The 26,203-nt window shown below is 32.7% G+C and overlaps 2 protein-coding genes across 7 annotated transcripts in view; both read right to left on the bottom strand.

Moving 5' to 3' along the window:
- LOC148603775 (calcitonin gene-related peptide type 1 receptor-like) overlaps nt 1–14,143 on the bottom strand; it is a 28,949-nt gene extending 14,806 nt beyond the window's left edge. The window contains exons 1-5 of the mRNA XM_088553531.1: nt 13,688–14,143; nt 8,182–8,279; nt 7,659–7,750; nt 1,674–1,809; nt 43–193 (exon numbers count right to left, since the gene is read on the bottom strand). Coding sequence (XP_088409657.1) covers nt 43–193; nt 1,674–1,809; nt 7,659–7,750; nt 8,182–8,279; nt 13,688–14,111 — 901 coding nt within the window. The 5' untranslated portion in view covers nt 14,112–14,143. The remainder of the gene's footprint in view (nt 1–42; nt 194–1,673; nt 1,810–7,658; nt 7,751–8,181; nt 8,280–13,687) is intronic.
- Nucleotides 14,144–20,082: 5,939 nt separating this feature from the next.
- LOC148603774 (calcitonin gene-related peptide type 1 receptor-like) overlaps nt 20,083–26,203 on the bottom strand; it is a 46,521-nt gene continuing 40,400 nt past the window's right edge. For 5 of the 6 annotated variants that reach the window (XM_088552053.1, XM_088552052.1, XM_088552055.1 and 2 more), the window contains 6 exons: nt 25,665–25,731; nt 24,123–24,189; nt 23,551–23,633; nt 22,202–22,325; nt 21,637–21,678; nt 20,083–21,003 (listed from right to left, as the gene is read on the bottom strand). In XM_088552053.1, the coding sequence (XP_088408179.1) occupies nt 20,764–21,003; nt 21,637–21,678; nt 22,202–22,325; nt 23,551–23,633; nt 24,123–24,189; nt 25,665–25,731 (623 nt within the window). In that variant the 3' untranslated portion in view covers nt 20,083–20,763. Of the gene's footprint in view, nt 21,004–21,623; nt 21,679–22,201; nt 22,326–23,550; nt 23,634–24,122; nt 24,190–25,664; nt 25,732–26,203 lie in introns of all 6 variants that reach the window. The other variant, XM_088552057.1, reaches the window with a different exon arrangement.

Here is a 26,203-nt window from a genome sequence, read left to right as displayed (position 1 = left end):
TAGATTTGTGCTAATCGAAACAAACTTGAAAAATATACCCACCCCAGCCAAATATGTAATATCCGATCAGGCCTTTTGGCACGTTGAAGGCGTGCACAACAAGTCGATGAAGATAGAAGCCTTCACAAAACATCCAGAAAAAGTTGGATGTCTGGGTGTATCGTAACAATGAGTACAATAACTTACATCCATCCTACAAAATAGTTTAAAGACAAATAAAACCGTGAAAACATGACAAATATAACCGTAATGAAAACAAGAGCTTAAGTGCTATAAACATGATTAAACCATTAGCAATGCTTCTACTATGTCAGAGCATATATATATATATATATATATACATATATATATATATATATATATATATATATATATATATATATATATATATATATATATATATATATATATATATATATATATATATATATCGCAAACCTGAGATCTTCTAGCTTCTTTACTATTTTATGACATGAATATCTTTCAAATGTTTCTTCCAAAATTTAAAACAGAAAAACACCATTCCTCTGCGAAGGAAAAATACATAATTAATTATTAAAACATGTTAGAAACAGTTCAGAAAGCTTTCCATCAACAAATTTCCCATCTTTGTTGTCGCCAATTATCAAAATACACATATCACATCGTTCAAGTATGCACAATCTACAGCACATTCACTTCTCCAAAACTCTACAGACTTACGACATTTTTCACGCCTACAATATCATTATTATTCTTTGAACATAGTGTCAGGTGATCGTATTCCCTGTCATAATCTACCAAACAGACATGTAGTGATCATAATAAATCTTCTGTTTGAATTAAAACATCCGTTAAGAACGTTCCAATATTTCAGTAATTATAATTAAAAAGCACAAAATAGGTGCAAGTAAAATCAAAAACATTATATGCATTCGACAAAGGACGTACATATTTCTCTGAGCGCTATAAATTGAATTTTGACAACTCATTTAAGAATAATCAAGGGAACAAAGGTTATAGCGGTAATCATAAGAATGTAATCGAGGGACAAAGACCCGACATGGAAAACAGACATACATAACAAAAACATAAAGTAACTAAAATCATACATACAAAGTAACAAAAGCATGAATGAGCAACTCGGACTACTCTAAAAACTGGGAGCATGGACCGGGTGCACCGGTAGGGTAAGCGTCCTCTGCTTTTCTAGAAACACCCGCCCAGTTGCTCATAAAAAGTCAAGTCCGGGGTAGACGAAAAAGGAACGGAAAACTATGACACGTTGAACAAATCAGTTTTCATGGCGCAAATGGATACACCGTAACAATCCACGAGTTCATCAGTCGTTTATTTTTTCAACAGTGATATTGTTAAAAATACTGTTACTCTTAACACATTAAAAATGCAATAAATGTGTGTTATTTTTAATTGAAAAAAAAATTGTAAAAATGTTACAATTGAAAATTGGTAACAAAAAAAAAGGAGCAAACGAATAAAAAACAATTGCGGATAACGACGGAGAACGGTAGATGCGAAATAATGGCATTGATTGACATGGTAATCTAAATTCGGCAAATCAGACTTAAATGTAGAAAATGGAATCGTTTTCAGTTTGTAAATATTTCAACTTATATTTTAAAAGTAAACAAATGTCTAAAACGAACTTTACCACTTACTTTGTTTTTACTTACCATAATGCTCTCAGATTCCGTCGCCAATCTGTTAAAGTGTACCAGAAAGTCCCACATTATGGTAACTACTGCCATGAGTATAAAGGAAGTGAAGAAACAGATATGAAGCTTGATTCTGTCTTGACTTCTAAGCTGCCTTTAAGAACAAAAAGAACACACCTTACAAATCAAAGATATAGGCCTCATAGTAAAACTTCTCGAAGATGGATTTTTTTATTTTGATAGTTTTGGTTTTCAGTACTTCTTGTATACAATAAATTTTGAGATATAGATCTACAAAAAACGTGTTTTTCAACAATTAGCGACAAAACATGATGAAAAATTCAGTTCTGAGAACCTGCATGACTAATTTATATTTTTGTTACGGCCAAAATCGGGATATTGCCCATTCCGGAATTTCAGTGCATATTTCGAGATTTGTAAATGGAACTTGCTAAATTAGCTCTTACACTCTTTTTCATTTTTAATTAAAAAAATTGCTGTAGAACAACACCTTATTTATCCATAAATCCCCCCAAACGGTGCATTTAAGTGATTTTTCCCTTTTACACTCAATAATCAACTGAACTTTAAACCATAAGCGGATATACCATCTGTTATATATTCATTAATTTACTTGTGTTACTTTTTGTGTATTATTTTAGTTACTTCATGTTCTTTTTTGTGTTGATCTTTTTCCATGTCTGGTCTTTGTCCCTTGATTACATTCTTTTTTGATGGAATTGCGGCTCCCTTAATTACTTTTTTATTATACACTACATTATTACCATATATTTTATTTTATATTGGTTAATTTTGTTGCTATAGAAATATTTCTATTTGAATTTATTTCTTTAATAATTTAATTTTTATGTATATAATCGACAAAAATAATAAGTTTACCATTTCTAATTTACATTGGACAGGGGAGCTGCCAAAGAATTGTAGTCACATTTCTGTTCTTTTTTTTCGGCTACATGTTTAGCATGATGGAACATTTTATTCCTAATTGACTCTATCACATATCATGATAACAATGATATGCAAAACACTTGGTTATGTTTGATACATTTAAATATTGTGGCAATATTGTATTACAGATAATTTATTTTTTCTATTAGTTCCACCGTTTTCATCAGAATTAGAGGAAATAAGTTCTTATTTGTTGGTGGGTTGATTGAACTGAACAAGAATAAAGAACCATGAAAGATCCTAAAGATTATTTTTCCCTTTTTCTTAGGATGAAATTTATTGTTACAATCACTATGTAATCTAGCTGGCAGGGTTTAATAATAAAGTTCCTTTTCTACTTTTATTCGTACAAATGTTTTTACTTTTTCCTGTTTAGCTGTATTTGTATATATATTGCTAATTGGGTGTTGATACTTTTCAAAACTTATGGAAAGTTCGACCTTGTTATAGGGATCAGACTGCACTAAAATATTTACACTGTATTTTTAAATTGAAGATTTGTACTAAATAAAACAATGTTAATACTTGTTTATATATGTTCTATAGACATTTGTACTGAATATGATGTAATCTTCTTTTTGTTGAGTACAAAACAACCACCTGGTGTATCCTCGTACTGGTAATAAATTCAATTTTAAGATGAGAAGGAAATTCATGAATCAATGTATAAAGACTGCACATGGAAAACAAATGCATTCAAAAAGCTTATACTAATCAAAATAAAAGGTACAAAGATGAGCAAATTTCGTAAATCCTCAAAATTGGAAGCATGGACTAGATGCACTTGCAGCGTAAGCATGCTTTACTTTTTAATAAAGTTGTGCCAGTTAACACAGAGGAAGTTAATGGAATAACATATAATGTTTTATTACCAAATTAAAGGACCAAATAAGGCATGTAAAATATTTGGGACTGATAACTCTAGGTAGAAGGAAAGAATGTAAAACACGATTTCTCTTTCACTGAAATAAAGGAAGGTTAGAAGCAAATACATTTGAGAATCAACATAAATGAATGACTTTTATAAGTTCTATATGTATGTGAACAGTAAAAACACCGAAAACAATAGTGTAATCAAAGTACCGAAGTACTGAATCAATGAAGGCATTCATGATTTGCTCTGTTCACTTTTTTAATTATAAAAAAGAGAGTATAATATTAAAATAGGGACAGTAGTTTTTAAACCCCCTTCCGGAAGGATAGGCATACACTTATACCCTAGTCCGTATATCCGTTATTATTTTGTTCGATATGTTGCTATAATAGTCAGATTTCGCATTTTTAACGGCTAGTTTACACTTGTTTCTTATTTTTTCTTATTTTAGATTTTGGGAGGTTTAATATTCCAAGAATGGGTAAATGGAAGTGAACTTGATCTAAGAGATGCGGACCTACATCAGTGATCAACAGGTTGATTGAATTGTTTAACATGATATGGTCAATAAGGGATGATGAGTGTTCAGTAAAATAGGTAGGTTCACTGAATACCTGCTGAAGGCTAAACATTTGAAGATCTTTAATTGTATTGTTTGAAGAATTAGATAGTTGATAATAAATAAAATTACCTGTTACAGCAATGTCTTTATCAGTATTCAGGGCTAATTCTAAAGACTCGGAGACTTCTTCTTCCCATATATTATCGTTACTATTTGGTGGAACATAAAATGTACCGTATAACACGATTTTCTGTTTAAGTCTTATTTCTAACCATAAGCATTCTAATGGACCAACTCAAAGGTCGGGACGCCAAATACAGTCGATATTGGATCTTACATACACAACAACACCCCACCCAAACGAACTAGTCTATCTTTGCGGAATGGTTGGTATCCTGTTATCGATATTTCATTATCAGGTACAGTCGTTATATTCAATTGATATTTGCTCAAGTTTTGGTTTTATGCCTTGCACGTTCAAGTGAAGACAAAATAGTGAATTCTTCATGATTTGCGAATAACTTAGGTTTAAGCTGGTGGCGTTTGTATTAAATGGTTCTGTGCTACAACTGGATGTAGACGAGGGCCCAGGATTAGATTCAATACCAGCAATTATAAATAAAATGCAAGCAATCATGTAGTAGAAAATTTCAATTTTTATTTGGAAGTCTGGAACAGACTGAGTATAACTCTTTTCCTCTTTATCTCGGTACTTGCTTTTGTATTTAGTTCCCGATTTAGCTCATGATCAAAATGGACTATGCTTAGCAGAAGTATCAACGGGACGGGACGGAGGCTAATCCATAAGTGATAAATAAACAAATAAATTCGATATTCTCTCTCTCTCTCTCTCTCTCTCTCTCTCTCTCTCTCTCTCTCTCTCTCTCTCTCTCTCTGTCTGTGTGTGTGTGTGTGTGTGTGGTATATCATCTGACATCATGATCACTTAAGACAAGATTTTATTGATAGCCTCAGACATAGTAGGTGTACAATAGGACAACAAAAAACAAATACAAACATTTACATACATGTAAATAAGACAAATACACAGACACAATACACAGAACAGTCAATACCATTAAATATGTGAATACATACAGATTTACATTTATATTTTAACACATTCACTTTCACATGATATTATCATTTTTCGTAAGAAACGCACACATTCTTTTGTATAATTGAACATTACAGATAGACAATAATCCAAAAAATTGACTCATATTTGGGTGCTTTGAGTCGTAATCTGGGATGTACCGAGATCTTAAATACTTAACCGTTGGACGAATATGTGAAATTCATCTCCCATCCCTTTTTTTACAAGGATTACATATTCTTTGACTCCATGGGATTCCAGACCACCTTCCAGTTTCTATTGGCAGTTTTAAGTTAGGACATCTTAATTTTATCAAATGAATACGTTCTGCTGGGGGCAATCTGAGAAGATATTGTTCAATTCTGAATTCATGTTTAAAAGTGGTATAGAATTCACCACGAGATGTGTTGTTCATTTGTAAAAACCAAGATTAATAGAATTGATCACATAATGTCTGTTTAACTGCGACCTTAGGCCAGTTAATATTTACTTTGACGTGTACGTTTCATAAGTACCTGAGACCCGTATCATCCAAGATACATTTATCATGATAGTTATTCCACCTAAATTTGGTTGGATTATTGTCATGCAATTTTAACATGAGCCAAAGCATTTTATTTGACAGCTATTGTTCTTCTGGCATAGTTCTTGCCCAAAAGCTTACCATTCTGACTTTAACAAATATTTCAAGTGGAATTCTACCCAACTCTCCATAAACTATAAAATTGGAGTGCTGCTTCTCAGCTTAAAAATATTTTTACACAATTTAAGATGCACCTTTTTAATGTTTTGCTTATTTTCAAACCCCAGAATTCAGAGAGTAATTAAGGGAACCAAGGTTATAGCGGTAATCAAAAGTATGTAATCCAGGGACAAAGACCAGAGATGGAAAACAGACATACACAAAAAAGAACATAAAGTAACTAAAATCATACATACAAAGTAACAAAAGTAAATGAGCAACTCGGACTCCACTAAAAACTGGGAGCATGGACCAGGTGCATCGGTAGGGTAAGCAGAGGAATATAAAAGTATCGGTGATATCAAAAGTATCAAATAACTTCAGCTATAAATCTATTTGCGGTGGAATGTTTCTTTGTTTTCTATAGAGAGCAAAAAAAGCTTTTTGGGTTTGATCTATTAGACGCTTTCTTGCAATAGTGAAACTCCCGTTGTAATTGAAAACCGTGTTTAGAAACATGTATGTATACGACTCTACTATTTCTATATTTTTGTTATAAATTTGGAATTGAAAATATTGTTTACATTTTATTTTACTGAGAACAATAACTTATGTCTTTTCAGTATTAACTTGTAACTTCCATTCTTTACAGTAATTAGCAAACACGTCCAATGCTTTTTGCATAGCTTCCTTTGTTTCTGATATTATAATTGTATCATCTGCATAAAGCATCACAAATATTTTGATATATACATTAAAAATTTCTGAACATGAACTTTCTATTATATCTCAATTTTGTACTTCATTGTCTTGCAAAAAGATTTCTAGATCATTCATTAAAATTGGGAACAAAATAGGCGACAAGTTTTCCTCCTTGTCTTTCACCAACTCCGCAGTTAAAAAATGCAGAGAGTTTACCTTGATGCCTAATACAAGACTTGATATTCTGATCCATATTGAAAATAACTGAAAATATTTTCCCTGTTACATTGGATTTTTGTACTTTTAGCCACAGACCATCTCTCCAAACTGTGTCAAATGCCTTTTTATAAAGTCAACAAATGTGCAAAATAGTTATACCTTTTGAAAAATTTATAGCTAAAAGGGAGTGCAACACAAAAATGTTGTCAACAGTAGAATAACCCTTTTGAAATCCAGTCTATAATTCAGATAAAAGCTCAATCTCATCATAAGACTTCGTAAGTCTTCCATTCAAAATGGATAAGAAGGTTTTCCCTAAGCATAAATTTAGTGTAATGCCTCTTTTGTTATAATGCCGTTATTGTACAGGGTAAATATCAAGCTTTGACACAAAAAAAAAATGTTTTTGAGGAAAAACAGTATTTTCAATGCTTCAGAAAAGGTGTCTATTTTATGAACTCAAAATAAAAGTGAAAGTAGAAAAGGTCTATTTTTAGTTTGACCAGTCCTGGTGTTCCAAAGTTTGTGCCTTTTTTGCTAAAATGGACATAAAAATTATTTTTGACATTTCCTAAATAAAAAACATGGTTAAAAGTTGAAACGCATTGTCTATTTTTTTTAAACAAATCATGAAAATTTAAGGTATACTATAGAAGTCTATGAGGCAAAGAAGGCAAGACTGAGACATATTGTTGAGTCTGCTATATTCAAATAAATACCGCCGATAAACCTGAAATACCGTTGTTTATTTAATAAACGAGATCGTCCCATTCCGGAATCGGACGTCCTGAAACGGAATAACGTGGAATCTCACGTTATTCCAATTCAGGACGCGTCCCATTTCGACCGTAACATTTTCATTTACAATCATGTCATAAGTGGATTATTACTATACTTACTTGAACGACAGAAATATAATACATGATGGGATAAGCAACATCAAACTGATTATGTTACAAGCAATGCTGATGTAGGCTAAACTCATCGGATGCTAAAAACATATTTTTAGTTTGTTAATAAAATATAATTGACCGGTATAAGTCAAGTCAACAATATGCTCTTCTACTATAATGTGTAAATGGCCAAAGGCTTAATATATAATAAGGTTATTTTACATTATGTCTTTGTTGTGTGTGTCTGTTTTCCCTGTCTAATTATTGCCTGGAAGTCATTCTTTTGGTTTCCGCTAGAATCTTGGTTTTTTTCATTACCCTGGCTTGTCGTTGTGAATTTTTAAGTGGTTTCTTTTTTTTTTTGTAAGTATTTTCTGTATCGTTATAGTATAAGATCAAAGTTAGGCATATAAGGCAACCATTCATTCATCCATTTCTTACAAAATATGAAATCCTTTTAATTCTATATGTTTAAGTTAACATTTATTTTCTATTTATAATTTATTTATATATCACGGTATATACTTACCTCTAAAGGAACACAGTTAGTGTAGTTAGTCCAGGTTCTGTTAGTGTCTGGATTTACATACCAAGTACCATTCACCGTACAATATTTAAATGCTTGTCCTGAAAGAAGGAAATTATAAAAAAAAGAATCATACAATGTTTCGCAGGCGCAGCATGGCTCGTTCATAAAGTCTATCCCTTAACACTTGGGGCAAGTATAGCCATACCATTCATGCTTTACACAGCTTTGAATTATGATTTCAGAAAAAAAAACATTGGACGACGAATTAAAGTTGATCAGATTAATAGTAGTCCTTTGTTGTACCTTATTTAGTTATCGTTCCATTGTATGAAAATCTGACCAGAACATTTAAACTTGACAATCTGTAATGACAGAAAACTTTCAGAATAACCAAAGTAGCCCCTTTTGCCCTAAATTCTGCTTGGGTAAATAACAACCTTCAAAATTAATCAAATTTTTTTTTTGTGGGGTATGGCAACTTGTTATACAACTTTAAAGAGGTCCATTCCCTATTAATCATGTTATTGTGTAGACAAACAAATCTTTGCGTATTGCTTTTTTTTTTTTGATTGCTATTCCTAATTTGTTTGAGTAGAATAAAATGTAAAATTTCAAAAAATGTAGAGTAAAAAGATTGACAAAAATCATGAGGAAGGGATGAATACATTACTATTTTATATAAACAGGATCTTATACTCCAACGAGAGAGCAAATATAGTAACAAAAACCAAAATATCTTAGTATATAGAAATGAAAGAGTAATAAAAGGGACCAAGATTCTGCAAAACGAATCTGTCCGTAACGTCCTTTCTAAAGGTTCCAATTACCGTAAACCAGACTCCATAAATTTCTGAATTATAACTTTAAAGTTCTCATGAGTGTGATGGAGGACTACGCAAGAAAATGGATAACATAAGAACAAGAAGACATTGATACTCTGTCAGAGTAGGACAAAGTTATGAGGTCTTTAATTGTGAAACATATGAACGTTTAAAGTAGTTCAGTATTAAGTCCTATGTTGCCACTACACTCTACAAAGAAGAGAATGAGAATCGCCTTTTCGATTGCATGGCAGTGCACGGTAAACGAAGATTTAACGGCTGTCCACGTATGTTTTTTTTACGAAACAGTTTGAGGGTACACATTGAACTTGGTCAAACATGGGCATAGCCTTAAATCATATCATCTAACGTTAAGTATAAACTACAATCATGATACATGTATGAATAAAGACAAACACAACAAAGACCATTGAGTAACTAAAATCATATATACAAAGTAACAAAAGCAAATGAGCAAATCGAACTCCACTAAAAACTGGGAACATGGACCAGGTGCACCGGTAGGGTTGGCGTCCTCTGCTTTTCTAGAAACACCCGCCGAGTTGCTCATAAAAAAGTCAAGTCGAAAGAGGAAAGGAAAAATATGACACGTTGAACAAATCAGTTTTCATGACGCAGATGGATACACTGTAACGATCCACGAGCTCATGATGACAGCCATAAAGCCTTTGTAGTGATGACATCAATCTTGTAGCAACATAACCCTGATATTCAGATACAAGATTGAGAACATAACTGATAGTCAGTTATAAGAAAAAGAAAATAATAATTAACAGACATTTATGATATTTTTTCCATGTTTGTGGTACTGCATAAGAGAGGGTGGTAATTTGATCCGAAACTGGTCAGTGAGACCTAATTATATGCTTAAATGACCTTCCCTTACACATACATCAATGTAGAAAAGTGAACACTCATTGTATATAAAACTATTTGAAGAAAGTCTTTGTAAATAGAATAAAAATAAGTTTCGATCTATCATGCACAACTATCAGATTAAATGGGGTAATGTTCTGGCAGGTCGAAGTGGGTGAAGGTGAAAGACAGAGTAGGGCATATTTTGACCGAGTATTATATATCATTTTAGAAATTTTGAAGCCTCCGCCAGCACCAACCAATGGTTTTGCTAATCCTTACGCTTCCTCAGTCTGAGTGAGACTCAAAAGAATAATCATGGTCGTAAAAAAGACAAAAAAGGAAAGTTCACTCAACGCGAGGGGACAGTGACACGTGGTCAACCGACCCTTCGGCAGCGTGAACTTCAATATTTTCCGCTTATAATGACCTTCGTTTATTTACAGTAACTGCAGAAAAAATTAACAGTTCTACGATCATTTTGAATTTTTTTGAAATTGTTTCGAGGGACATGGTGAAGGATCCTCTTTTTAGGAGGTTTATCCCCTAACCCCTTTGTAAAAGGGGCTAAAAAGGGGGTCATACTTAACATTAATAGAAAAGGTTATAGTTGATCCGATTTTGATGATTGAGATGTCGGTATGTCACCTCGGCAATTCTGTTTTAAAATTGTTTTCTAATGAAGACAGACTCATCTTTTACTTCACATCATGAAGGTGTATGGGGCTTCGGGGCTTTTTTTTTTACAAAAGTGGTAGCACTTGACACACCGAAACAAAGTCAAATTCACAGATTGCAATTATCGATATTCTCTTTTTTATTTGAGTTCTTAAATAATTCGTGAGCAGTGGAGGGTAGATATACATCATGTAAAGTAGAACAGTAACTACCATAACATTTTGTTCATTACAATATAATTCGAAAAAATTCGTGTGTGAAAGGGTTTAAAAGCCTGAATGATTTACATGAAAAATAACAAATAAATGTATACACAATAAAAATGTTTTCGCTTTAAGGAGGTAGACATAGGGTAAGGGACACAACTCTTGAAATCTGTGATATGTTTTTATTATTTTCAATTTCACCAAAGCCTTTCAAGCTTTGGTTTGAAACAGAATGAAAGTTACTTTGATGCTTACACGAGATTGATGTAAATTGGTAAATACAAACGTTCCAATGACTTGTGAGAGTTGTGTCCCTGACCCTAGACCTATCCCCTAAAGCATGTAGTTTCGTTTGTCTTCAAATTAGCATTTCAGATATATATATATAGAGAGAGATAGATATGAGATAATTTAGTTGTAATGTTAATTGCTATGTAAAATATAGGATACTGAATTTTGTTGTTTTGCATGGTGTCTAAACGTATTTAAACACTTCTCACGAAACTGAAATATTGAAGCAATCCATTTATATATATTTACATGTACAGAACAAAACAATGGCTCACAGAGCTAAAAGGGACTGGGAACAAGTAAACGAGTAGAATAGAACGTCAAAAATAGAGCTAAAATTTGTTATGTCATCCAAAACAAAACCCAACAAATCATCATTGAAAGCAAGAAACATCTGTGTAATATAGAAAAAGTGAACCGCGGTAATCAAAGCGAAATTAACCTTGACTTTAAGTCTGACAGGAAGTTAACCTGTAATACCGAGTATTGATCTTCACTGGTTTTGTATCTAAAATAAAATATCTATCTGTTTAATACCTTACTTGTACATATTGGGTAAATTATGAAGAGAAACATGTCCTACCTGGTGTTATATTTTATGAAAGAGTAATCGAGGGAACCAAGGTTCTAGCGGAAAGTAATCCAGGGACAAAGACCAAACATGAACAACAGACATACACAACAAAGAACATTAAGTATTTAAAATAATACATACAAGGTAACAAATGCAAATGAGCAACCCGGACTAAACTAATTTGTTTTTTAAAACAACACTCCCAGAACCCCATACTCCTTATTTTGAAAATGATCGATGACAAACATTTGCCTCATTTGGTAAAATCGTGATATTTTGTGTCCTTTCTTATTATTTTGTATTGCTTACGGTTGAAAAATACTTGCATGCTATTTTATAGATCTATATCCAAGAATTAATTGTATACAATAAGAACCCAAAACCGAAACGGTCGAAATAGAAAAAAAATACATCATCAAGAAGTTATAATATGTGTAAAACAAGAAATGAAGCCTACATTTTGAATTTGTAATGTGTGTCTTTTTTGTCCATAAAGGCAGCTTAGAAGTCAAGACAGAATCAAGTTTCATATTTGTTTCTTCACTTTCTTTTATACTCATGGCAGTAGTTGTCATTATGTATGACTTTCTTGTACACTATAACAGACTAGCGAAAAAATCTGAGAGCATTTTGGAGAAAAACACAGTAAGTGGTAAAGTTCTTTTAAGGCATTTATTTACTTTTAAAATATAGTTGAAATATTTACAGAAAACGATTCCATCGTCTTCATTTAAGTCTGATTAGCTGAATGTAGGTTGCCATGTCAATTAATTCCATTATGTGGCATCTACCGTTCTCCGTCGTTATCTGCCATTGTTTGTAGTTTGTTTCTTTTTTTGTCTGTTACCAAACAAGTTTCCAGCATTTTGTTTTCAAATTTTCAAATTAAACATTTTTACAATTCTTGTCTTCGAAAAAGAAAATAATAATAAACTGACATTTATTACATTTTGAATGTAGTAAATCCATCTTAGGTTTAAGGATTTATGTTCCTCTATCCTATTATTTATCATATTTATCTGTCCAAGTGCTGAATAATAGTTGTTAGTAATTCATAAATTCTGTATTGAACTTGTTTTCTACTCTTGCCGGAAATTGTGATAATTCATTTAACATTGTTAAACAAATTATCGGAAATCAATTACACAACGGATAATGAAATGTGTTAGTCCTTTGTTGAACGCATATAATGTTTTTGATTTTACATGCAACTTGTTCGTGCATTTTCGCGAAAAATTATAATTAATGAAATATTGAAACGTATTGGCATGTTTAAATTCAAGCAGAAGATTTATGATCACTACATGTCTGTTTTGTATTTTTTCTATTTTGAATTTTGGAAGAAACAATGGAAAGATATTCATTTAATAAAATATTCAAGAAGTTAGAAGATCCCAGGTTTTGCGATTTATATATATATATTTTTTCAAAACTAATTGGTTTTATTGTGACGTAATACAAGAGAACACATTGCGTTAAAATTTTAAAAAAGATAAATCTATATGTGCACAAGAGACACTCGAGCAATAAAATCCGTGACATAATTTACAAATATCATTTCAAAGGTTTATTTTTTAACTTTACTTTAATAGTTTTGTACTCTATAAATATGTGGTATATTTGGCGACGAGTAAAGATATACATGGAAGTGGTACCTGTTGGACATCGATAAGCGCTCTTCATAGGGATGGTATATGCGTTGGACAGTGAGGAGAGCTTTACACAGACGACTGGTATATTTGTGTTCATGACGAGAAGAGCTCTCCTTAAAAGTAGTTTATGTTGAGGGCAGGACGAAGAGAGCTCTCACTAAAGGTGTAGGACAACGACCAGAACTCTATATATCTACATATATAGTCAGTAGCATTATTTTGCACTGATCAAAAACAGAGTATTAAGAAAACAGTAAAGCATTTTTGTAAATCCCCAAAATATGCGTGGAAAATAAAACTTAATGCATGAAAAATCTATTTGCACATTATAGAGTGTTTATTTGTGTAAGCGTTAAAACCCAAAATACACCAGGTAGATTTTCCTGAAACTTACAAATATTGACTTACTATTGTTTCCATGTTCGATGTAGGACGGGCACTGAACATAACTCCGGATGCCAGGTAGTGTATCGTGAAAACACTCATATCCGTCCCAAATCCTCGGACAGTAACTTCCGTTGTAGATCTGTGATGTTTCAAGTTGTTTTTTACAGCATGCGATAGCAGCGTTGCAGCATTTTTTCCAACGCGAACAATCCTCTTCTCCCGTTAAAACATTGCACACTTTAGTCGTAAATGTTGAGTTTATTACATCAGCAGGAATCCTTGTGCCCTCTTGATATTTTGATTTGCCTGAGGCAATTAATAATTCTCCTTTGTGATATAAGTTATTATTTTTCGGAAATAAATATTGATAACACAAAGAACAAGTCAAGAGTTTGAAATACTGCTGCGGATGAGTACCCGCTACAGAACGACATACACCTTCCATTCCGATTTGCAATGTTTGAATTTAAGTCTACAACTACGATGGCCTTTCAAGAATTTTGTTTACCCTGGCACTAGTGGTTTTTACAAAATTGTTCTAAAAATGTGTCTGTATACTCCAGGGTTTATTTCAAATGACAATAATTTATTAGCAATTATCGCCTATTAGTTAATTGCATTTTAATCGCCAGATGGTGCACATGCTCGCCGCTGTTTCGTTCAGTGTAAGATTTTCAGCAACACCCACAGAGTTAATTTGAACTTTCTCAATTGACGCTACCAATTTATCATAATTTGTCTTGGAATTAGATTCAGGAATTTACATCGGCATAATATGTGTCAGCTAAACCAATGCCTGGAAGTAAGAAATCATTCTAAAAAAGCGGCCATGCCGGGAGAAAGGAGAAGGAACGCCTTGGGCTTGATGACTAATAAATAGACTAAGCGTAGAAGGACAGAGCCTGAAATTCCGTCCGTTAGCGAAATTGACCTATAATTTTATTTACTAAAGTTATTCAGTAAACCAGTGACTTGGGTGAAAACTATCCCAAGAATTTTTAAAATAAATTAGGCTTTTCACAAATTAAACCAGTTGAAATAAAAGGATATATGACGCTATTTGTAACTTCATTATCCGTAAACTGAAAGAAAAAGTCTGGATCAATGAATTTAACATCCTCTCAAAATCACAAATAGAGTTAAACAATTCCCCACTGCACAATGGTGAAGTTGTTGTTAAGGACAGGCACATGCAAGTGGAATCCTCCCTTCTTCTAACTTTTATTCCTGGACAAGCGCATTCATGATACACACTACAGTCATCACAAGAATCACTTTACCAATGAAAGTTTTCCGAAGCGTCTTGTTCTAGTTTCAAAAGATTAAAATGGAATTACACTAATACCGGAAAAAACATGGTAGAAACACAAGAACTTATTTTTTTAATGATAGTATAGGGGACTATGATTTTGGAATCTACTCAAAGGGCAAATGGTGCGACAGTTAATGGCCCAAAGACTGAGCCGACATTACTCTTACTCCCAAAAACCGTTTTAGAGATATTCCCTATATATGAGTCCATTGTTCTGTGGTGTCTAACTTTTTGTTTACACTGATAATGAGGCAGTCCTGTCTGTGGTAAATAAAAAAAAAATGTCTAAATAACCTGAGGTGATGTCAGTTGTACGAAAACTTGTATTTGAAACGTTCAAGTTATATATAGTCAACAACATTCTATTGCTGACGCTATTTGTCGTTGTCAGCCAAAGTTTGGAAGCTAGCTCCAGACGCATAGGCGATTCTTACAGCTTTAGCAACTATAGAATTAGAACCGAATAGATTGTTGGCCAGTTCTATATCCGACAGTGCACGTAAAACGCATGAAACATAACGATTCATATTTATATCATTTTAAAAACACTATTAGTTAGACAATGAACAGCTTACCATATTTATAGCATACCTTAAATTGGAAAGGTTGTCTGCCAAACAAGTAAAACATATATTAGCGGGATTTTCTACTACCATAAAATACAAAGTACAAAGGACACAGCCAAAAATTATGTTATTTCAAAATTGTACGTTTTCAAATACCAGGGTCTTTCTATTACAAAAAAAAAATACTACTTAAGGCTCTCCATAGTATGTGTTCAAATGAGTACGAATCTCCTTTGCTGTAACATTCTTTGGCGTGGTTAGGGTTAGCGAGTTCACTTCTAGACGCAAAGGAGATCCCAGTGCATCAACTATTCAAATGTATGATGTAAGCATAACTGACAAACAAGTGCGTGTAAATATTAGAAGGAGTAAAACCGAATAAATAGGTTATTCTAAGGTCATCGTGATTAAATAGTACGCAAATTGCACAAAATGTGCCACGTGGTTAACATGAGAAAGTTTCTAAAATTACGCTCGAAAATTCCGGGATGTCCACAACTCTTCATTCATTTCCGCGGTTCTCCATATCAGTATCAGGTGGCAGCTGTGCGACGTAAAACAATAGATATTTGTGAAATTAGTTGTTTTAGCACCGATAAGATTAAATGAGGAATATGGACATCAAGTGCTAATGAAATGTATATTCGAATTTATATATAAACGATTAGGTAAATTCAAATTTTGGTTGCAGGTCAAATTGTGGTTTGGATACATAGGTGCTCAATTCTACACTGGCTGGAGAAGCAAAGAAAAGCGATTTAGCGTGAAAAACCTGAACCTTAAAAGACAGAATGGAACGTAGAGATACACTGGATAAATAAATCTGATTTGAGAATGTGTGAATCTGTCTTTGGGACGAGTTACATGTCAGGGAAAAACCAAATTATCTCTTTGTTATTTTAATTTTATCAAATACTAAAGAACATCACCTGTTCCTTTTTAATAGCAAAACGTTTTGTACCAGACCTAAACATAATTTGGTCGGATATGTTGCCAAGACCTTATTGGCATGAAACACTGATGCCAAAAAAGAACAGATAAATCAGAGGACGTTCTCACGTTTGGTCCACTCTTGCATGTGAATAACTAATGGGGATTCTTGACACCAGCGGTATCACATGTACAGGTCTAGGGTCACCGATAGGCCGCATCGACAAATCTGTCGATCGGTTTTTGACTCCATGCAAAAACTGTTTTCGCTGCGACCAATTTGTATTCCAACAAATTCTGGAACGTGCTGTATTACATTATTCTTATTTCTTTAATACAAACTATTAAAACATTTGCTTCATATTTGAATATATCATTTACGACAAAAGTTCGTGTATTAATGACTCTTAGACGTCCTGGAGTTTCTGCTGGTTAAGTAGCCCATGTATTATATTCTCCACTTAATTTACTCGTCTACTAGTGATAAACACTCCAAAGACCAGACAATTGATGACATTGAGGAAATAAACGCATATTCATTATACATAATACAAGTTGGGTCATACAAGCGCTTCTTTTTAATTGATATACAACTTTGAACACAGAAACTATGGCAATCTTGTCTCATAATGAATTCTAAATGAATGAATGAGTAAACAATATATATATCTATTATAAATATCTCTCGCTACTTCATTATATTACGAGTCTTTTGACATATTTACATGTACAAGTACAGTAAGCATCGGCTACATGTATGGATGGGAAAAATTTTAAATATTTTAAATTGTGAAGGTTCGTGTACGTTTCATTCTAAAAATTATGATTTTCTCCAGTTTTCAAAACCCGCCGTATTTTTGTGAGACACATAGTACTGGATGGTATTAGTTTGTACAAATTTGTTGATTATAGTGAATCTTATCATATGATGTATGATCATTTTTGTGACGAAGAATCCCTTAGTCACCAACACCATGTCACAGGTCTATTGTTATCAGAAGCTATAACTTGGCACTCTATAAGGGAAAACTGAGTACACGAACGATGTTCATATTGTACACCCTGTCAGTTCATGAAAGAAAAAAAAACAGCAATTTATTTTTTTTTAAATTTTAAGAAAACAATTTTTTTGTTAACTATATGCATTATTCTTTTTTAAACTTAATAAAAATTACCTTCACGAGAAGACATTTGATTTATTAAATTATTGTATGCACATAATTTAACAAAACAATGTTGTGAAAGAAATGTATAACACGTAAAAGAGCATTTAACGTAGACCCGAGAACAAAATCTGTCACTATATCTTTATAGAAGTTTAAATGTGGTATAAATGTTATACTGCGTCAGTTGCTAATACATATTCCTTTCCCACATATAAACAATGTATGACAATATTATCAATTCACTTGGAAATAGAGCCATGATTCATACAACAGTTCGAATTGGATTGGACAGATACAAAGATAAGATGTAATGTACATAAGTTTGTGAAAGTCCTGTAAATATATGACTTTTTGAATTCTTCGAACCCACATGGGTTTATATTTTAATTATGAAACTCATATCATCAGTAATTTTGTGCTTCTGGTTTTTAACTTGTCATATTTAGAAATTTAAGATGAAGAAAAACGATCATTTCTTCCATTACCGTTTGTCAACAAAGGTATAGATGTAATTAATTTGGCTAACATCCTCCATCACAAAAACGTTACCAACAAAATTCCCCCATATTTCAAAGACAAATCCATACCAATTATTTTATATTCCTATACTTCACCCATCGCATCCAAAATTTTCAATTATAAAAGGCTATTGCAGAACTTCGAGATTGAGGACTTCAAGGCTAAACCACCTGACTGTTCTGCAAAACCTCTCAATTAAAATATGGTCCTTCATGTCACTTCGTTACGGGAGATTTAACCATTATCAAAAACGAATATCTGCGTAATATCCTTTCTAAAGGTCCCAAGTACCGTGAACCACGCTCCATAAATTGGAATTATAACTTTAAAGTTCTTATGGATGCCGTCGAGGACTATGAAAGACAATGGATAAAACGAGAACAAGAAAACATTGAATCTCTGTCAGAGTGGTAAAAGACCGTGAGGTCTTTAATTTTGAAACGAATGAAACTTTTAAGTAGGTCAATGAGTGCCAAGGCTACATCAGTTTTCAAAGACCCCGATGTAGCAAAAACATTGTCTACTATACATGACAAATATGCTGTCGTACCAGCAGACAAAGCCCAAAACAACATTGTTTCTGTCTGCAAATCGTTTTATATCCGATGTTTATTATCAGAGGTAGACGTAGAAAATAATAGCTGTGATAAGACCTATACTGCTACCACTCTCTCCAAAGGAGAGATTGTGGAAAGCCATAAATCTGTGCTATCCTCTTTTGGTCTCTCTATCAAGGACGATGATTGTGATTTACCGTCTATGTACTAGATTCCTAAACTTCACCAGCATCCATACAAACAACGTTTCATGTCTGGATCTGCAAAATGTACCACCAAACCTCTTTCAAAACTTTTAACTTCTATCCTCACAAATGTCAAAGATGGTCTGCAGTCCTACCACAACACTTGTTACTTGTGTTTACTTGTTTTTTGGAGGCAATCAGTTCAAGACTATTATCTGAATATAATAGCATTAAAACCTATGATTTTCAACACTGTATACTTCTATTCCCCATACTCAGTTAAAATCCCGACTTAAAAACATTATACATCGTTGTTTTTTTCCAAAAAGATGGTACACCTAGATACAAATATATAGTTCTTGGTAGAGATTCCGCATACTTTGTAAGAAACATCTTCCAAATATACAGAGGAAGATGTTTACAAAAGCTGGAATTTTTAATCGACTACATAGTTGTTCAGTGTCGTCATCATGAACTCGTGGATCGTTATGGTGTATCCATCAGCACCATGAAAACTGATTTATTCAACGGGTCATAGTTTTCCTTTCCTCGTTTGTCTACCCCGGACATGACTTTTTATGAGCAAGTCGGCGGGTGTTTCTAAAAAAGCAGAGGACGTTTACCCTGCCGGTGCATCTGGTCAATACTCCCAGTTTATAGTGACGCCCGAGTTGCTCATTTACTTTTGTTACTTTGTATGTATGATTTTATTTACTTTATGTTCTTTGTTGTGCATGTCCGGTCTTTGTCCCTGGATTACATTCTTTTGATTACCACTATAATCTTGGTTCCCTTGATTACTCTTTGACATCTCTAGAAGTTTTTGTTTTGTTTTGTTTTGGTTTTGGTTTTTGTTTGTTTGTTTGTTGTTGTTGTTGTTTTTTTTTGTTATTATTATATGTTAATGATATTTTTATTTTGTCTGTTAACTTTCAGAATGATGAAAGTTATTTGAAAAAAAAAACAGATTAAATCCGTAGTAATCTTGGGCAATATATAGTAAATAAATTCTTATAAAAGAACAGTTTGATTACTAAATAGCAATAAAACGATCATTCAACAAATTAATTTCAGCAATTTTCTCTTTTATTTCCTACAAAAATATCGATTATCAAAGTTCGTCTGCTGTGCCTGGTTTGATACTGGTATATTCGTGTTGTTTGAAGAGAAAAAGAAGTCGATTTAAGTTCATATACATGTAATTATACTATACTGACGTTTACAGTGCTATTGTACATATCACAGAATGCAATACATGAAAAGATCCTGCTGATTCTTTAATGCATAGAAAACAAATGTTTTGTCAAAGTCATTCATGCTTTATGAATACTTATTTGAACAGCAACCATGTTCATTTCTTTTGGTTTTTGTATTTAACAGTTATCAACATGTATATACTGTGTATCAATATTTGTGTACGTTATAATGTTCGTCCAAATTTAGAACAGCATACAATCAAGGTACAAACACAAATAAGTTAGCGTCTTCACTAATGTAGTTAGAACATATCTATGATTTACACAGCGACTTACACACTTCAATCTAACACACAACACTAGTCAAAACAATAGTATATAAGGAAGAGTTAAGGACAGTTATAATGCCACAATTATATTACAATGATTGTCAAGCATTTACATACATTTGTATACGAAACAAGTATAATAAAAGGTCAATTCGTTCTCTAAAGCAGTATGTCCTTTATTTGAAAAAGTAATCAGGGGAACCTAGATAGCGTAAAAAATAAATGTCTGTATAATATCTATTGAAAATATGTCTTTAATATGGTCTTAGAACAAGAGGCTACACCGGAATAACAATTAGATTAACTTGTTGTTATCCATTTCAGAGATGAGATGGTTCTATCCAATTAAATCATTATTGCATTGACTATTGTTTACAGTATGACCATTCGGTTTTATATTGTCATCTGGTATTGTATTGAGAGGTATGTAATTGTGTTCGGTCTGATGTGTCCCGCGACGTCCTGACGACACATTGGTATACTGAGTTCCTGAAGCTGTGCTTTGAAATTTTGCTGTGTCATCTTTGAATGAACTCGGCCATCTCTTTCGAAGGCAACTTTTTAAATGCAAGTGTACCTGTAAAGAAGGAAGAAACATGTCGTACGAAACTGTAAAGAAGGAAAGGTAGTTGGAAACTGGGAGAATAAAAGTATATATAACGTTAAAATAAAAGTGAAAAATTAGTACATAAAAGATATGGTAATAGTCCTTGAAATGACTACTGAATTTATACAGTGAAATCTTACTTAAAAACATTTATTTTTACAGGTATGAAAATGACAGAACGAATTGTAGAATTACTAAGACACGAAAATGTTATTGTTGATCATGTGTTTGTAAGTTTGCAAAAGAACCTTTTTTATGCAGTCCTTTATCATAAGACTATTGCGAGGAAATCAATAACTAGGATATAAATCTACACAAAAGGCAAACCATCTACATTCATGAGTTAATGTTTTGCCATTGTTAGCCACAACAACTGAAGCATATATAAATACGTAGCCCACTCCTATTTGCTGGATAGAGCAACATGAAACTAAACAAAAAGTATTTCCACTTTCTTTAAGCTATTACACTAGTTTGATAATCATTTGGTTATTTTTGTACAGCAGTTTCATGTTACGATGCATGACATTTATAATAGGATATCTATCTATTTCAAACTACAGACATTCTGAGAAAAAGTTGATTTTTACCCGTCATCCTTACCTCCCCGTTGAAGATGCAGAAAATGAGGGAGACAATTGCGCCCTGTAAAAAAGAAAACAATATTACCAATGATGTATCGATTTAATCGGTTACAAAGGAACTGAATTTCTGAAAAGTTTGAACAGATTTGGTCCATGTGTAGGGTAGCACTTTCTAAAACGATGATTGAATTCGGTTACCAAATGGTTTCTCTGCATATACTTCAATTTGACACTGTTTAGTTGAACTGTCAAAAACCAACGGAATGGGACTGAAGAGAAAAATGATGTTTAACTGTATACATCAAAAGGTCCGAAATGCAAAGAATGGAACGACTTATACCTTATATGATCCTTTAACACATCTGCACTGCATATTGTGCATAAAATATCGCAGGATCGCACCTAAAACAATATTGTTATATAGCGATCCTAAATGAAATTACAAGTTTCCAAAATGATATAGAAAATCTTGTATTGCTTGCTTGATTCTGATGGTGCTGATAGTCAAATAAACTTTCAAAATGATGTTTTTCTTCATACCATGTTTCACCAACTGGCTGATTCATAAAAAGGCTTACACTTACCTGTGTATATTGTATTATAAGTCTGACAACTTCATACCATAATGTAAATTCTGGTCGACGAATTATAAGTGCCCACTGTATTCCAAATAACGGGATCAGTACAAAAGTTGCCTTCAAAGCACGTCTAAAAAAGGAGCTATAGCTTCAGATTTGTAATTCTAGAAATCGTTTATTTATGATTTTATGGTGAATTATTCGTAGACAAGATATTGTTCCAACATGAAAGGTAAAAACTGATTTGTTCAACGTGTCGTAGTTTTCATTTCCTCTTTCGTCTACCCCGGACTTGACTTTTTATGAACAAGTCGGCGGGTGTTTCTAGAAAAGCAGAGGACGCTTAATCTACCGGGTCACCTGGTCCATGCTCCCAGTTTTTAGTGGAGTCCGAGTTGCTCATTTACTTTTGTTACTTTGTATGGATGGTTTAATTTATGTCCCTGGATCATATTCTTTAGATAACCTTGGTTCCCTTGATTACTCCGTTACACTTTTGAAACAAGGTAATTTCAACTTTGTATTATCAATAAAGGTTTTTCATCTTTGGATCGAGTTAAAAGGAAGATTGTTACTCTTTTTCTACACAGAACGATTTTAGTCACCAATGTTGAGGAACTGTGTATGTCTAATATTTTTAGTGCATTTCATTCATTAATAGTTGCCAAATTATTCAAGAAGAGTTGATCCATTATTGATACAATTGACCGATAGTTCTGTATTTAGAATATATATTGTGTACTCAACGAATAGCCTTCCCTTGTATTAATAAAGTTCTTAGGAAAAGACGCACTAGCTACATCTTGTATTTGCTTCATGAAAAAGTACATCGGTTTTCAGCAAGAAAAATAATATTTCCGGCTAATCTGGTCACAAAGTATCCTGATTTGTTAGTATATTCTATAGCAATATCTATAGTCTGAATTTAGAGTTAGTTGACCAATCATTGCATATGAGGGTAAACACATCAATCAAAAGAGAGTTAAACAAAATCAATGTTTACAAAGTGCTGAAAAAATAAAGACAAGACAGGAGGTCACTTACATATTTTCACGATGAAACCCTTTAAGAGCGATCAAATGATTTTCCAAAACATTGGGGGTGGGGAATGGTGTTAAGACCCCTATTGTCTTTACTTAATAACTTGCTATGTTTTAATCAGATCCTTAAAATAAACACCAAGTTTTCCCAGATTATCAAATAAATACACGTTCAATAGTTTTAATTGATGAGAAATGTTTGGAAAATGTTTGGAATTAAAAATTCACTCAAGAATAGACTTGAGTTGTCCTTTAGTAATGGTCAACTCTATATGTGTACGTTATAATTATAATCATATAAGACTTCGCAATTACCTGTAATTACTAGGCTCATTTGGATGTGACTGCAGTTGAGTAAGTAATATTCTCAAAATGTTGACAAAAAATACTACATTCATCTACAAATAAAATACTGCAAACATTAGAACACGCTGCAGAAGTACCTGATAATGCACTATCTAGTAAGTGGCTTGAATAATTTAATTCTTTTTTCATTTGTAATATTCAAACACTTATCGATTGGTGGAAATAAAATGAATATAAAATAGTAGTGAGGTATGTAAAGTTCGATAAATAATCATTCTAAATTAATTTTTCATGCATTTGGAAAAGGTGGTGAAAACATTGTAGAATATACGGCATAAAACATGAACAGTAATATTATCTCAACCAATACAACTGTGATGTTTGAATGCCGACTTCCGGCTCGTAAGCAGTATCTGCTCGAATATTGTCTCTTGGTAGTAATATTATAAATATTAAATTGAAAATTGTGTAGCTTCTAAACGAGTTTTTTATTCATTCGAAAAATTATTTATTTTATACTATAGCTCACATTTAACCTTTACAAGAGAACTATATTCGTTTAGAATATCAATAAAACATACAAAAAGGCATAGAAGGTTTGGTAGATATATTATCCATTCAAAGTGATTGGCGTCTGGTACCCAGCATCTGTAAAACAAAACCAAAAAGAATAAAAGGGTTACACAAAATCGAATGAACAGTTCAATCGTTATTAAGTGTAAGGATAATCAAGGGAACCAATGTAATAGTGTTTATAAGAATCCGGCAAAATGGGAAATATCAGAAACATGCATGTCAAAATCCCACTGATCTGACAATATGATATCAATCAAAGATACTTTTTTTTTCTATTTGAAAGGACCATTATTTGATCTTTGCATCACTGGATTTGTTCGACATTTTTTCAATAGATTGTTAGAAAAGTGAAGTGAGTCCCAGTAGCTAATTTGCTTTTTTTTACTATGACTTTAGTTACTTTATGTTTCTTGTTGTGTATGTCTGTTGTCCATGTCTGGTCTTTGTCCCTGAACTACATTCTTTTGATTACCGCTATAACCTTGGTTCCCTTGATTACTCTCCTGACAGAGTTATCTGCCCTTTAATTGTTCATGTACAGTGTATTTCAATGAAATTATATCTCAATCAGGAGCGGATACATCTCAGGTTGGCGGGGGCGTAAATAGAATTTAAAAAAAGTTGTGAGTAAAATTTGCGAAAAATCAAGTTTTTATGAAAAAAAAAGTTTCTTTTACAATTTTAGGGAGGCGTACGTCCGGCACTCCCGTCCTCTGATCCGCGCCTGTCAATGCACCAAAATAATGTGGAAAATCTTGTTTTCTCCATTGATTCTGATTGTGCAAATAGTCAAATTACACTACAAAATGATTGGTTGTTTCATACCATGTTTCACGCATTGCTTGATTCTTACAAAGACTGACACTTAATTAACATATGAAAACATTTTATAATATATTAAAGTCAGTATATTGAATTTCTAATCAATTGAAAGGGAACATACATTACAAGTGCAATTTTGTCACATGTTAGTTGTACCATAAATGTGTATCAACGCATCAAGTATACATGTTACGTACTGATCGTCTTTGTTTAAGGTAGATCATACGTAATACTTTAAGTTAGAAAGAAAATAGGTCACCGAACGTTATTTCTTGATAATTGAGCGTTAAGATTTAGCCTAAACATTATATATAGTAGGGAATTATATATCTGTAGGGATTTTTCAGTTTCGCCTACTTTAAAAAATAAACAAACAAAACAAAAACAAAAACCAAAAAAAAATGGTCGATACAGTTTCTTAAAAAGAACACTTATCTGACATTATTTTTATTTCAAAAAGACAATTGGGTTTTTCGAACTCGATCTTTTGCTTGTAATATTAAAAGGATTCCCATTACATTACTGTGGAACATTTTTCCGCTAATTATCTCCCCCTAAACGAAATTCATGTTCGTAATTTAACTATGTATCGGTTTATGCAAAATATTTTTTTTAATAATTGATCTAAATAATAATGTTAACTTGTTTGCTTTCTGGTGTTGTGAGCGATTGATTCGATATACAAAAAAAAATCTTTATGTTAAGATAACAGGTTTTTTTTTTACCTTTCGTTCAGATCGTCATCTGTAGCACGAAGAATGGCGTATATAGCAAGAGGTACCCATGAAACACCTATAAAGATCATCAAACAATACACATGAAACACCTATAAAGATCATCAAACAGGTACACATGAAACACCTATAGAGATCATCAAACAAGTACACATGAAACACCTATAACGATCATCAAACAATACACATGAAACACCTATAAAGATCATCAAACAGGTACCCATGAAACATCTATAAAGATCATCAAACAATACACATGAAACACCTATAAAGATCATCATACAATACACATGAAACACCTATAAAGATCATCAAACAGGTACCCATGAAACACCTATAAAGATCATCAAACAGGTACACATGAAACACCTATAAAGATCATCAAACAATACACATGAAACACCTATAAAAATCATCAAAAAGGTACCCATGAAACATCTATAAAGATCATCAAACAATACACATGAAACACCTATAAAGATCATCATACAATACACATGAAACACCTATAAAGATCATCAAACAGGTAC

This window comes from Perna viridis, chromosome 11 (genome assembly GCF_037379345.1).
Source record: "Perna viridis isolate PV_CMFRI_1.1 ecotype Kerala chromosome 11, ASM3737934v1, whole genome shotgun sequence".
Taxonomy (NCBI): Eukaryota; Metazoa; Mollusca; class Bivalvia; order Mytilida; family Mytilidae; genus Perna; species Perna viridis.
This window is presented reverse-complemented; position numbering and strand designations above follow the sequence as displayed.